The 15,938-nt window shown below is 32.0% G+C and overlaps 1 protein-coding gene and 1 pseudogene across 1 annotated transcript; one reads left to right on the forward strand and one right to left on the reverse strand.

The window, feature by feature from the left end:
* Positions 1 to 4,446: 4,446 nt before the first annotated feature.
* Positions 4,447 to 7,747, forward strand: LOC120210359. Its single transcript, XM_039209116.1, has 4 exons — positions 4,447 to 4,757; positions 4,868 to 5,071; positions 5,387 to 5,947; positions 7,373 to 7,747. Exons 1-4 carry the CDS (start codon positions 4,502 to 4,504, stop codon positions 7,720 to 7,722), a joined length of 1,371 nt encoding a protein of 456 aa, XP_039065047.1. The 5' UTR covers positions 4,447 to 4,501; the 3' UTR covers positions 7,723 to 7,747.
* Positions 7,748 to 11,820: 4,073 nt separating this feature from the next.
* Positions 11,821 to 15,938, reverse strand: LOC120210358 (annotated as a pseudogene).

Consider the following 15,938-nt stretch of genomic DNA (forward strand, 5'->3'; position numbering starts at 1 on the left):
ATGTTTGCATTCAAAGAGGTTTTTGTTTATAGGGGAAAGTGAGGTTTAAAAGCCGAGCTTTCAGGCTCGGGTAACTATGGAGTATCAATAATTCAACGTGCATAATAGAAGGAGCGGATCATGATTTGTACCTTCCGTACGTGTCAGAAACCCCGCGAAAGTGCAGATGGCGATCTGCGCTTTATTACTACCGTATCAGAAAGGATATTAGATCGGTAATATTAGGGGTGAGGGTGCCTGACAAGTAATTATTGATGGAACGAGTGATATTTCGGTGAAAACGCCTTCAATTTGGCCAGCCTGCATGCATGCCAATGGCTTTGGTGCCTCTTTCTTAATATATTCCATTTCCAGGTCCCTATCTTTAAAGGGTCATCAAGTAGGCCGTTAAAAGTTTCTTCTTTCGAAAAAGCCCACGTGCCATTATATCGAGGCCGAAGTTCCCTAGTTGCTTGTACACTAGATATGTGGACGGACAGGAGAGACTCTATGTTATGAAATTAAATTTGTTTAAGAGCAGGATTATTTATTTAAATTTAAAACATGAAACAAATCTAGATTTTAACATTCAAGCCTCAAGTTTAACCACTCATTTTTAAACTTTCTAGGATTAAAATTTTAATAAAAAATTTATTATTAAATATTAAATTAAAAATAATGTAAATATTTAATTAATAATAAAAGAACAAAGATAATGAGTTTGAGATAATTATTTATAACTACAAATATATTTAAATAAAATTTAAAGTTTATACTTTGAATCAGGCAGGGTATCAACAAAATATGAATTTTACATTTAGTACATAAGTAATAATACAAGGAAAAAGGTTATCATGAATTTCAAAATAATTCAGCATAAGATAAAAGAAGAAATACTTTAAAGCTTATATTGTAATTAAACAGATGTGTACAGAATTAAGTAAAAATAACACTTATTTTTAAATAAATAATATAAAATTCATCAAATGATGTTAGTAATAAAAGGAAATGTTGTTTTTCCTAGAAGTTTAGGGTTTAGGGTAAATATAGTTCAATATATTAAGGAAAGAGAAAAAAAATAAAAAATTGCATACCCGTTTTGTTGAAATAAAAGAGTATTAAAATTTAAAGATCCCACTTTAAAATTTTTAGATCTACCATTGATTCGAATAGTTGTGTATGTAAGGTGTACGCGATAATTTAATCTTGGGTCATGCATATACGCACAGCTTTCTCCGTTGCTGGCTGGCCAAATCTGCCGGTTCACCTTTGCTAATGGCTTCCAGGTTGGCCAAGAATGTACTACTCCTAGAGTATTACTTGTCTTTTTTAACGACGATAAGATGTTTTCCCTTCCTGTCTTCGTCGCTAATAATTTTGATTCCGTGAACGAACGAAAGAACTAATAAATTGACTTGTTTCCTTCTTCTTCTTTTTCATGAAATCTCGTTGAGGTTGTTGTCAAGCTTCACAAAGTGGTGACATCGAGACACTCATGTATGGACCGACCCACACGTGATTTTCTTCTTACGAGGAGCCGACGCGTGGGTTAACAGGGAATGTTTGTGCACGGCGCTTTGAATAAAGGGGGATGGCAGCCAGGAGAAAGGTAAGGTATTGACTATTGAGAGAGGGAGCAAGGGAAAAGGCCTCACTCATGTGATTTACACTAGTATGAAACAAGAAAATGTCCCCATAATCGGAACATAAATCTTTGCCAAAGCACCCAAACATATCTTCATCTCCATCTATCATCTTATTAATAGTTTTTCGTACTAAACGAAAATTCTACCATTAGATTTATCAAAAAAATTATTAAATAAAACATATAAAAAATACGATATAATATGATTCAATTTTGTCTATCTATATAGACGATAAGAATAATAATCTACTGTAATTATATAAATCATAAAGGTATAAATGCGAAGTAGTTTTTAACCACTCGATTTAAATCAAAATATAACTTAATTATTGATTATAAGTTTAGTTAAAATATAACATTTTAGTTGATGTATAGATATTAATTAAATATTATGTATCTATAAGTTTGTTTATTACATTTTTCTTTACATTATTGTCGGTAAAAATAAATTAAACCAAAATAAAATAAAATTTTGAACTTAAAGTGTTTACTATACAATATATTTAAGGATATTTCACGAAATATAACCCTCTAAAAATTCAATAAGAACTAAGACGAGGAACAAAAGGAGGAATGAACTTAAAAACACTAAACTTCATGAACCCCAATCATTCACATGGCTAATAATTCACCCAAGAACCGGCAGAGAATGAATGTTGGTCCATCACAATAGTTTTGGGCTTGGCTCATTTACTATTTCAGTATTTTATTTTAACCCATAATTAGGGAAGTGTATTTCGAGATGGTAAGAGAGATTAAAAAAATATAAAACATATCAAATACTATTAAAATTTCTGAGTTTATATCAATTTTATATTATCAAATTTTGGTTTTGGCTTTAATTATAAAATTGAACATTAATTAATTAACAACTTGATAAATATGACAGTTGGATACTAACATAGTCCTAACTTGTATTGATGTGAAAGTTAAAAAATATATTTTAATTAAACTCGTCATCATTTTCATCAAAATTAAGATTATTTTCATTTATTTTTAGCTGTCATAACAAAACTATCATCCACTAATATATTTATTTTTATTTAAACTTTCTCAAAAACTCTTAAAAGTTCTAAAAAAACTCATCATTTTTAGGTGTTTGTGAGCTTTATCAGATATACAATATTTAAGGTGTATTTAAAAATTAAAATGGCAAGAAGTATTCTTTTGAGAAGATGAATAACATATATTGGAGCTAGTCTTATCAAATAAATGATTTGGGAGATCATAGCATTAGAATGATGAACTTTTGAATGATTTTCTTTTGTTGATTTTGAGTAAATTTCACGAAAAATCAATTTAAAGAGAATAAAGAGGAGTGAAATGTGAAAGTTGTTATATTGATATTTTTACGAATAACGATGAGTGACGACATTAATTGGCTACCAACAGTAACCGAAAGTTCATTGCATAATAGATGTGTTTTAAAAATTAGTAAAAGAAAACCGATACATATATTAAAGGGTTTATATCAAAACAACTTCATATTAAACATCAACAACCATATAAAACGAATTTATTTTGACCCGCTATCACATTAACGAAAAAATTCACCCGCATCATCACATTTTTTTTTTATCAATTTCATAAATTTTATAATAATTTTGAGATTTATCTCAATCCTAATTAACTATATACAATTTCTTGGATGTTGTAAACGGTTTTGCATTTTAAAAAAATGTAATCTTATCTTCTTATGATCTCTACATTAAAAAGGCACATTAACGATTGGATTGCATTTCGGAACTTTTAAATATTGATAACAAAATTTAGGTAATTTGTTATATTCTTTTATGAAAAGTGGGTTAATTTGTTAAAAATTGAAATTTGGATAGAATTTATAAAAACGATAAAATATAAATTTCTTGTGGTTAATTCATCGGACATATTCACATTATCATTTAGATTTTAAATTGATTATAAGTTTTAAAATATTATAATTGAACCCTAAAGTATTAATAATGTACAAATCAAAAGTTATACGATCAACTTAGATTTACTCAAGCATGATTAGCACATTTAAAATACGTGTACCTATCGCGTAAGAGGGCGTTGGTCAATTGGTTAAAAGGGCAAATTTTACTTTTATGAATTATTCAATTTAAATTGTTTAAGCCCTTAAACTAAATGGAAACTTTTCATTTTTGGTCCCTTCAAAAATTATTTATTTAATCTATGCCTTTTTAAAAATAAAATGTCTAGCTTTGACCACTCCAAGAAATTTATAATTTTATCTCAATCCCTACATAAAATTTCTACCTTTGGTTGGTTCGGATTTCATGTACTGAAAAAAACGAAGAAGAATCACTTTTCATCCTAACTTCTATTAATATCCTTTTTTTAAACACGTCAAATCAAATTATTCTTGCGAATATATACACAAATAGTTACAATTTGATCCAGAAGTTAATATAATATGTTGAATACCCAATTAGATTGTTTCAAAATTTAGAGAACAATATGGAAAATGAATGATGATTTGTGAGACATTTATTGGGATTAATCCATTCCCCCTTATTTTACAATGACAACATAATACAAGTTTCTTATGTGCTAACATTCACAAGTTCATTTACTAAAAAGGAAAAAATAATTTCATGTCATCGATGTCGGTAAGTTTTTATTGGCAGGGTACCAAATGAAACATAAACTAAGTCTTATGCATGATTTTGAGAAACAAATAAAACTTAGATACTAAAATGGAATAAGAGTGATAGTTTAGATACTAAATATATAATTTACCCAAAATAATATTTTAAAAAGCCAAAAGGAAAATGTGATAAATGAAGAATTGAAGATGATGAGAACATCAACATGGGAAAACGTTATACAAGGAAGGTCAGAGAACTAATGGAAAAATAGTAAAAACCGCTCTTTATGGGGAACGCAACGGGCACCACCAAAACTCCTCCATTCTGCCAATCAAAACTTCTCTGTCTCTCTCTTTTGTACCTCTTTACCACTCTCTTCCTTGCATTTTACAACAATGTCTCCCCCAACAATTGCCTCTTTAGATCCTCACCGTTCGATCCGATTCAATCCCCACTCTTCCGTTACCCTCCTTCCTATGGAGAACACAAATATGCCATCACCACCCACCGCAATTCTTGTTCCTCCCCCGTTTCGTTCTCTGGCACGGTGCCTTTTTTCAGCTCTTTTTTTAATGTATTTTTTTGGCTTCATTTTCGATTGATTGTAATTTTAGTGATTTTGGGAGTAAATGGTGTTTGGTTTTGTGATCAGGTTATGGAAAAGTGGCGGAGGAGATCCATAGTTTTTGTAAGAATTCTTCTGCATTTTTGCCGGATTTGAGGTATTTACAGGGGAAACGTGACACTTTTGGAGGAAATTTCAGTTTCAAGGAGAGGATTTCTTATTTTAATGATACCGATAATGATATCAACGTCCCTTGTGGATTTTTAAAGGAGTTTCCAGTTGGTGATTCTGGTTAGTTTCTTCATCTGAATTCTCTGAGAAATTGCAATTTAGTCTCGTCTTCTTCCATTTCTTCGTGGTCGATATCCATTGGGTGATATAACGGTTTGGTTCAGGTCGATTTCGGTGAAGATTTCCGGTTACCCCATTTTAAAACCGGAATCGAATTTTAATGTAAAATTGAATCGAACGAAAGTCCATCCTTTTGAACCGGTTTAGTTCATCCATTTTTTTAAATAACTTTTTTAACGTTATTTTCAATAATTATCGAAATCAATGTTATGGTTGCTTTATTCTATTAACTTATTTGATTTTGCTGTAATTCAGATCGAATTGCCATGGAGAGCTGCAGTGGAGTAGTTGTAGCATCCGCAATCTTCAATGATCATGACAAAATCCGGCAACCGATAGGTCTCGGGACGAAAACCCTAGAGATTACTTGTTTCTTCATGTTTATAGATGATATAACCCTTCAAGGACTTTATTATCACAAACTAATCCCACAAAACTCGCCTGATTATAAAGTCGGAGTTTGGAGAATCGTCAAAGTGTTTTCTGAGAAACTCTACGAAAACCCGGCAATGAACGGGGTGATACCGAAATATTTGGTCCATAGACTTTTCCCGAACTCGAAATTCAGCATTTGGATCGATGCGAAGCTTCAACTAACGGCTGATCCATTGTTATTGATACATTCCCTTGTTGTATCGAAGGAAGCGGATATGGCAATATCGAAGCATCCGTACTATGTCCATACAATGGAAGAGGCGATGACGACAGCAAGGTGGAGGAAATGGTCCGATATCGACGGCTTGACGAGGCAAATGGAGACTTACTGTCAAAATGGATTGCAGCCATGGACTCCTCATAAGCACCCTTATACCACAGGTAATTTTTAAAAAAAATTATGAATACTTTTTGCTTGCATTGCATGAAGACACAAAATTTTAGCCTACTTTGAGTACACAAGCTGTGCTGTATGAATATTATATAATATTGAGTTAGGTTTAGTTTTAGTTTTAGTACCCTACAAAAATTCATTATTTAAATTTGGACCAACATCATAAATTCCATGAATTAATATACAATTCCCATTGTTTGAATGTGTCAGGTCTAAGATCATAATTAGAAATGAAAATTAATTATACTATAAGTTTCATTTTGATTGGTTTGTACCCACTGTATCATGTGCTTCGAGAAGCATATCATGGCTACTTTGCGTGGCTGTGAAGTTCCTTGAAAGCAAATACATAATCTTATTGGGATTATTATTATTTTTTTTTCTACTTACATTATTTTTAACCTAACGTGACGGCTACAGCATCAAGTCCTTGTTGAAGGATGTATAGGGATTTGATAGAAAACCCAATGTGATCACCAAAAAAATGTGCAAAAGAGACGTCTTATTCAAATATTAATTAATGGGGTCCTAATAAATAGGATATATATATTAAGGGTGTGTGAATAGTAATTTTTGTCTTTATTAACCTAATTATTTATCGAATTAATTATTTTTTAAATAAAAGTAAACATTTATTATTTTTATAATTTGACGATTTAATCACTTTTGTCTTCTAATCCTTACTCATCTCTACTCATAAATATTGAACATGCTATGCTTTCCTATCAAATAACATTTTAGAATGGTAGCTTTTTTATTGAGTAGAGAGGTGTTTATATTTCAAAGTTAAATGTTAGAGTTTGAATCTACACAAGCTGAGACAACAAGAACATCTTTGATCACTCGACTAATTAATGGATCTATTTGTAAGTTAATTAATTGATATTTAGAAAAATAAATTATATACCTTAGATTAGGTTAATTTAGATTAGATATTATGTAATTATTTTATATTATAAATATATTTAAAATAAAATAAATTATTATTATTATTTTATAGGTGACGATAGGAAAAAAAACATAAGTATACATATTTTATTTGGGTATTATATAACACAAATAAAGACCCTAAATTTTAATTCTTAGCCCATAAATTCTAAATTATAAGTCTTATAACCCTAAACAAAACACATAACAATATTAGAACCTTGTTTGTAGAATTTTTTTCAAAGTAACATGAAACAATTTTCTTCAATTAAACAGATAAATTTAATTATAAATTTCATCAACAAAAAATTGATCGAATTTAACTATTTTAACCAAACCCTAAATTGATTTAGTCGAGTGTTGCTTTCTCCAACACGTGGCTTTTTACACAATTAAAATCCCATTTTTTTATGAATATCTGCATCATATTATATAATATTTAGAACTCAACCCTGATTCTCAAACATGATTGGTTTGGGTTGCAGATGTACCAGATAGTGCATTGATCTTGAGAAAACATGGAGTGACAAGCAACCTCTTCTCGTGCCTTTTGTTCAACGAGTTGGAAGCTTTTAACCCAAGGGACCAACTGGGTTTTGCATTCGTGAGGGACAAGATGAACCCTAAGCTGAAACTCAACATGTTTGAAGTGGAAGTGTTCGAGAAGATTGTTGTGGAATATAGGCACAACCTTAAAAAAATTGGAGGCATTATTGCTGGTTCGGGAGGCGTCGGACAAAAAAGGACCAAAAGGGCTAGCCATGGACACTTCTCTTTTAATGAAAGCAGGTGTCAGAACTATCTTTTGACAATGTGGGGTGAATCCCACAGTTGATTTTTATTTTTATTTTGTCTTTAGTTTAAGTGTCATACCAAATTGGAAGAGAATGCAGTTCAAAAGGGGTCTAATCAATAATTATTCAAGTGATATATAGAGAAAAATATATAAATAATTCATTTTGTTTTAAATCCAGATTGTTTGGGTTAATTGCATCAAGTTCTCTAACTATTGTTCAAATTTTAATTTTTTTTAAAATTTTTAAACATTCTAATTTAACTCTTAAAATTTTAGCATTATCTCAATTATTTTTATGTGAAGTTAAAAGATTTTCCAATATTTTAAAATAGAAATGAAAAAAAATCAATTTGACATTATAAAATTTCAATCGATTTAAGTTGAATTATAAAATAACCATTTCCCTCTATCCATCTATGTATGCAATTAGTGTGAACAAAATAAGATAAAAGGGAAAGAATCTAACCAACCTAACGACATGTCACAGGGAAAAGCTGACAGAAAGAACAGGTTGGCATGGTATCATTTATGAAATTTCGGCTGGGGCAGTTGCATTATTCTTTTTGAAGGTTTCCATTAATTCACCGAAGCCATTAAAATAAAGAGCAAATAATGCATGCTACTTTAGAAGTGGTTGTTTTTGGCGTTACAGATTGTATTATTGTTTTTTTAAAGGTTATAATATTAATATGCTCTTGAGTTTTATTTTTATTTTTATAAAATATTATTTTTATTCGAGAATATTATCCTCACTTGAAATTGATTTTTTCAATTTAGAACTGGGCCTGCAATGTTTTAAGTTGGACATCTGACTCAGTTAAAGCTAGTTACTTCCATTCCCATATGAGCTTTTGGACGAACCCAATAATAATAATAATAATAATAATAATAATAATAATAATATAATGTTTTAAGGAAGAATATAATATTTTTCTATTTTTTCGTGTGGTTGTCTTCTTTTTCTTTTTTAATTGACAGTGATATTAATTTTGGTGTTGATCATCGACCATTAATATTTTTTATTTTTATATTGTATCTTTACTTTTTATTTTTTATTTTTTTAGTTTTAACAACTCTGTATGTATGACACATTTTTTTTCTGTCTCTTAGCACATTTTCAGTCTTCTTTATCAGTCGCTTGACCTTTGTATTCGTCTATTTTTTTTATAGGGTTTTGTGTTGTCTTGACCAATAAAGATGATGTTTATTTGTTATTAATATAATATTTCATATATTAGATCATCATATTAAATTTAGATATGCGGTTTGAATTCAGAGATTTTTTTTCTATGCTCGACTATGGTTTACGATTGTCGGTAATATTTCAATAATTTGATCTCATATTGTGGTTTGTCTATCGATACCGTCAGATTTGTTTGTATATATATTTTATTTAAGTTTTTTTTTTCAAGTTTTTTATTTTTTATATGGTCCTTATATGATTCAGAGTGAATAGTTTATTGAGTCAATAGTAATAGAAAATATCCTAATTATGTGTTTAATTTATGTGTACGGTTGTAAACTTTAATTTTAATTTTAATTTTTTTAATAAAACTAGCAATTACTTAAAAATATAATTTTTAAGTTAATTCAGTTAAAACAATAATAATACAATGTTATTAAATTGTTTTATATTTTTTATAAATATAATAATATTCATGTTACATTTTTAAATTGTTTATTTGAAATATCACCAATTTTTTATAATTATTTTTCAAATTCATACAATTTTAATAGTAAAATAATTATATATCCAACCAAAATAATCATAAATACGAATATTGTGGTTTGTCTATCGATACCGTCAGATTTGTTTGTATATATATTTTATTTAAGTTTTTTTCAAGTTTTTTAATTTTTTATATTGTCCTTATATGATTCAGAGTGAATAGTTTATTGAGTCAATAGTAATAGAAAATGTCCTAATTATGTATTTAATTTACGTGTACTATTGTAAACTTTAATTGTAATTTTAAAATTTTAATAAAATTAGCAATTACTTAAAAATATAATTTTTAAGTTAATTCAGTTAAAACAATAATAATACAATGTTATTAAATTGTTTTATATTTTTTATAAATATAATAATATTCATGTTACATTTTTAAATTGTTTATTTGAAATATCACCAATTTTTTATAATTATTTTTCAAATTCATACAATTTAATAGTAAAAATTATATATCCAACCAAAATAATCATAAATATGAATATTTTAATATGATTCATTCAAAATTTTAATATTTTAAAATTCTCCAAGAATTTAAAATTATTCATCTAAACGTATTCCTAATTTTAATATAATACTATGGTTTTTAAAACTCAAACACATATCGAATTGAACTAAATTTTATCAATTTTGATCGGTTTAATTTATTAATTTATGATATTTTTAAAATATAATTTTGATAAAAAAATATTTTATGTTACTTTCACTAATTTAAAATTGATTTGTAATTATAAAAATTTAAAATTAATTTTAAACTAAATAAGAATATAATTCGTTTTAATTTGAATAAAAAGCCCACTGCCGCTTATCTCTGACTCTCTGGTAACGCGAACTGTTTCTCCCGCCCAAAAGTAAATTTCCCCTCGCTTTCTTGCATTTCCCCCCCCCTATCAAACTATGGGAAATCCCTGCCCGAACTGGTAAATTTTGAGAAGAGATAAATAGATCAGTGATGTCGAGCATGTCGAAATCGTTTCCGTATTCGATTAAAGATGTTCACTACGATATCGCTAAGTTCTCCCCACTGATTTTTCTTCTAGGTATTATACGTCTCCCTCCTTTTCCCCCTATATTTGTTTTGCCTGATTTGTCGTTCTTTTTGGAGATGTATTGGAATTTGTTTATTTCAAGTTAAAATTGCTCGGAATTTTTTCCTTTGGAGTTGAAACTGCATTAGAGGATTTGAGGATCTTTAGCTTGATGTAAATTTGACGTGAAGGCGAAAGCGATCAGTGTGAAAGTTAAGAAATAAAAAAGCACTGGTAAGGAGATTAGGGCACACAAAAAATCATAGAAATGCCAAATCGTTTGAAGAAATCCTTAAGAGTCTGGTTTAAGTCCTATTAAGCTTGATGCTAAATATTAACTTGGCGAGCTTTATGGTAAAGCCTTTTAGTTAGAGTAATAACTAATAATATGTTCTGAACTTCAGTGTATGGACCATGAAGCTGGCGGCACATGTTCTAAAATATTATTTTTTCACATCATAATTGATCTTAGCCAAAAGGCTGAGATCTGTTTGGAGCATCTCCCCCCCCCCCCACATCATTGGTTAATTGCTTGGTGTATGAAATCTTCTGAATTTTATTTGGTGCTTGGAGCATAACAAGTTACACTTTGTAGGTATTGACCACTGAGAATCTATCTACTCTATCACTTAGGTGTTTGTGGTGGTACTCTTTGTAGGCATTGACCACTGAGAATCTGTCTGCTGCATCACTTAGGTGTTTGTTGTGGAAAAATGGCTGAAATAATTAGTCTGCATGAATTAGAGTACCATGTTCCAGTCCAGGTGATCACACCTTAGTAGTACCATGAGGAGTGTATGTACAAGTTTATAGAGGGTCTTTGGCTTAGCACTTCTAATGTTGGCTCACACAAATAGACCTCAATATTAGGACTAATGAAGAATATAAGTTATTGGTGTTGCATTAGATATAAAAGATATTGAGAAATGCAGTTTCCTCCCTGATTATAGCCAGATGAAAAGTTGGGGTAATATGGAAAGTGAGAGAAGAATGAAGGTGGCTTTCACCCATGCCTACTTACTAGTACTCGATTTTACCGTATTTTATTTTGTTATGAAGGCAGTCCCTGCTACTTGCCTAGGACCCAGTTTAACCGGGCGATGGCTTAGCTTTACACGTGTTCAACTCATAGATGAGTTGGTCTACATTTGGTAAACCACAAAGAAAAGTTATGTTGGAATTTACCTGGGCAACCTTATCATGACAGGATTGAAACATGTATTTGTTCTGATAGACAATTTTTGAGGTTATGTGTGGATGGGGTTTTGCAAACCAAAATGAGTGAAATTGACCAGATGTAAATGACTTCCTGATTTTACAGCATGATTGCAATTGTGTCACAAACCAGCTGATCCTATTATGATTTTTTTTATTTCGGTATCATTGGCACTGCCACAAGGTTACAGACTGTGCATATATTAACTAGTGGCCATTTATTATCATCAGGTCACACTGAACCTACATTTTCGCCTTCATCTTGAAGGAGAAACATATGATCACCATCCTGAATTACATCTATATCATCTATTTCAGCATTATCAGCACTAACAACCTTCTTAAATGTGTAGCATCCAAACTTTTCACCTGCAGTTTCACAAGGTTATGGGATGAGAAATGTATAAAGCAAAAGAAGGCAAACCAAGGTGGTTTTGAGTTTCCTATTCATTGTTTAAAAAGTCCCCTTTAATTCTTTTTTTAACCTATTTGGATTCTAGTCACATATGAAGTTGATCTATAATTATTTTTCCCATTTCAGGTTATTTCAAGTGCTCTTTTCTGCTAGACTTACCCGCCACTCTGAGCAGTTCATGTATTGAATCAGGTAGGAGTATCAACTTTCCAAGTTGTCTACTTGACGTACTGCTGCTCTGGAACTGCATGTGAATAGTAACTCTTTTCTTGGTTGGTATTATTACCTCTCTATAATTGTGTGAGTTGAAGAAATTTGAGCCCCACTTCCATGTTTGTTTTGACTATTCTTGGGGTCATTTGCTGTTTCTGGACCTATTATCTCTATCATATGCCCATCTTTCTTTCTTTTGCTTTCATAACTCAGTAAGAGATCATATATGCTCTTGTTTCCCTGCTGCTCTGCCAACGCTTTTGGTGTCCTTCCTCTTGCATCTGGTTTATTTACATTTGCTCCTCCTTCAAGCAAAATCCTAACCATTTCAATGTGCCCTTCGCGTACAGCCTCATGGAGAGCTGTTTGGCCATCTTTGCTTCTGAAATTCCATTATCCGAGGATCTACTTATTTGAGTCTTCTCTAGAGCATTGATCCCAAGAAATTTATGTCTATTGCTTCTTTCTTTGATGTATATCTCAGTGGTTGATCTTCAAATCCAGTGTCCAAACAACTTCCTCTTACTGCTCCTATGTCGAACTGGTCAAAGCTGCTGCTCTCTAGACCATTCAATTTCTGCGAGAACAAATCATAACCTCCTACTGTTTAACAATAATAATGTTTCATTACTCCAGAAGTTATCCAAGTAATATTTACACGTAAAGATTATGCATAATAGCACGTCCATCTTCCATGTTTACTTGTATGCTGTTCATCAGTGAAGTTCTGTTCAGTCGTAGTATCTGACAAAGCTCTGTGGTCCTAACTGTGTATGGCTGTGGCCTATAACATAGAACTCCAACCTCTCCAAACATATCCCCTGCTGCTAACTTTCCGATAACCTGTAAATTACATTTGGACATGGTAAACTTTTCGTAGTGTTGTCGATTTACCATAAAGAAGTATTATACACGTTAAAGTAATATCTCACTTGATCTTGCCCATCAGCATGGGAGATTAAGTTCTGCAATCAGGAATCAACCAGTCACCAATTTAATGTAAGAAATTGGTATTGCTTAGTTTATGTTGCTGCACAGATCAGAATAAGGCTACTTACAACAGCTCCTGAGACAAGTATATAGAGATCTGTTGGGGCTTCATACTGCAGAATGACATCTTCTTTGGGTGGGAAATACTCGGCATCCATTTCTGTCACCTTTGATAGAGTTGTAAATTGCATTAGCATCTTGTGAAAATGAAATTCAAGGTCAAATTGATGTATACGTATCACTAACTCAAAATACACCAAAATCTACAGACCTTTCCATTGTTCCGCCTTTCTTTTAATATACTATTTTATCCTAAAAGGAGAATGATATGGAGAAATATAGTTAGCATGAGAACTATTACCAATTGAAACAGGAAGTCATGAGAAACTCCTTCGAAGAGGTAGACTTTCTGCACAATGTGGAAGAAGAGATGCTGTGCAATGCTAGAGCGAATGGCTTTTGGCAAACTATTCAAGGTCTCTTGTTGTTTCAATCCTTCTGTTTTGAATCTTAAGCATATGTGTGATAACATTTGATCTTGTATGTGGCGGGGCAACTGATTGCGTGTTGCAAATTCTGAAGCAGCTCTAATTGTATCCCTCTGCAACACCACAAAAGGTAAGTGTTTCTTGTCATTAGCACTCCCAGGCTAGAGATGACACCCTTTTCAAAAGGAAAACACTGTTGAACCTGAAGAAGGGAATGGAAGTTTGTAATGCTCAAATTAGCTAAAAGATACAGAGCATTCCTTCTTGATTTCTGATGTCATTCAACGTTAAGGAATCTTTGCATTAGCTTTAACCAAGTTTCTTACCTTGAATTTTTTTCATATAAAAATGTCAAATTGTGGGGTAGATGCAATGTCTTACAAAAACTAACTTTTTCCCCATACAACAATTAGTGTGGTTTGTGCGAGTACTGTTGATTGTGACTGTAAACTTAATATGTTCAGTTCTCATGGCAGGCCAGCAGGGTAATAATTATTTCAAATAGTTTGAAAGGTGTAACGGAACTTACAAAATTACGGGTCCGGCTTGTCCAGTGAACTACGAGGTTTGTCATGTTCCCGATGAGGTAAGCTGTTAATCCCAAATTAAACAGCATGTAAAAGATATCAAATAGCATCTCTCTTGGATTCTCAGCATGCAAATCCCCATAACCAGTTGTGGTAAGCGTTGTGATGGACCAATAAATTGAAGTTATGTATCTGTCCCAGAGGCTCTGTTCTTTGAAATTCGGGTATACTGCACCAATCCAGGTTCTCGAAGGATCAGGGTATCTTTCTGCAATCAAATAGTTAAAGCATCCGGCACAATGCACTGTAAACAGGGTCACCTGAAATAAACCCGAAAGGAAAATAACCCGTATTTCAGATGATTGAGGCAATATTTCTGATGGAGGTGAGTGAAGAGGAAGTTTTAGTGGCTTACAGAAATGAGCTTGGTGCACCGAGTCCAGAAGTAGTTGAAGCGGATGTCTTTCTCAAGTCTGTAGAAAAGCAAACCAGTAAGAAAATATAGTATTTTTCCCATTGTAACAGTTTAAGAATTTTGAAGAAAAGAATAGGCATGGACTGAATTTGGTTATAACCTTGCAAACAGCGAACTGACTCGTCGCAAACGCCAGAGTCTGAGCATGTTGAGTAGCCTGAGCCAGATTTCACTACCATGATTTGTGAACATAAGGCTGAGAGACTGAAATGGGGCGGTGGAACATACATCAAAGGCAAACCAGGTAGATATGTACCTAAATGTTGTATGGATTACATAAGCTCGTAATTTGCTCGAGGAGTATATAAACTATGATTGGCTATTGTGATCAATGCTGCAAAATCTCATTTACCTGATAGCAATCTTCTTGGGATCATCAACAAGGATGTAAGATTGTCCATCGAGGTATGCAACAAAGAAGGTAAGAACGATGTCAACAGCAAAGAAGCCATTGACAATGTTGTCAAAAATGAAAAGTGCATCTTTCTTATAAGTTAGGAATGCAAACTCGAATGGACAGATCCAGACAGAGTAGATCACTAGAACAACCAGCCACATCTCCCAGGCCCTGTAATAATGAATAAGACATAAGGAACAACTTTGATATATTGGAAGAAATATTCTTGTAAACCATGGCTATGATCATCACCTATAGTAAGGATTGAAAGGGGAAATGATGTATTGACGTAGCTTCGTTGTCTGGTTAATTCTGGCCCCAAGTGATGGAAGGAGATCACTTGAGAAGAAACTGCCACGAATATCATCGTCCGTTTGAAATTCATCATTACAGAACCGCTGGAAGAAATTTTTGGTACAGGTAAATGACATTTAGTTGTTTGAATCCTCAAGGCTACGCTTACAATAGGAGGCTATTAAACTTCTGGCAGGGTTAAGTCTCAAAGGAATGGTTTATATATGACAAACATGTGAAGAGGGACACGGGTTTAGTCTTCCTTTCTAACACCTTTAGATCAATTTGCTCCTGATATTTATAAAAGGCATGCAAGCTTGAATAGCTAAAACGTCACTAAAAGAAGAAGTGAAAGTTGGGCAAGGGTGAGGCAAGTTTTCCATCTTGTCTGTACAAAAACGATGAACAAGAAGCAAGAAAAACATGACAAGAGGAAGGAGAAACACCGCGTAAATGGAAAGAAATGAAAGTGGCAGACATGGGT

The sequence above is a fragment of the Hibiscus syriacus genome, unplaced genomic scaffold, assembly GCF_006381635.1.
Source record: "Hibiscus syriacus cultivar Baekdansim isolate YM2019G1 unplaced genomic scaffold, ASM638163v2 tig00109923_pilon, whole genome shotgun sequence".
In the NCBI taxonomy this organism is placed as follows: Eukaryota; Viridiplantae; Streptophyta; class Magnoliopsida; order Malvales; family Malvaceae; genus Hibiscus; species Hibiscus syriacus.

What these genes read in the sequence shown, in the direction of transcription:
- LOC120210359 (XM_039209116.1), top strand. Translation starts at nt 4,502, where the DNA reads ATGGGGAACGCAACGGGCACCACCAAAACTCCTCCATTCTGCCAATCA. An exon ending in CTCCCCCGTTTCGTTCTCTG is followed by an intron (nt 4,758 to 4,867) that starts GCACGGTGCCTT and finishes TTTTGTGATCAG; the next exon opens with GTTATGGAAAAGTGGCGGAG. An exon ending in GTTTCCAGTTGGTGATTCTG is followed by an intron (nt 5,072 to 5,386) that starts GTTAGTTTCTTC and finishes GCTGTAATTCAG; the next exon opens with ATCGAATTGCCATGGAGAGC.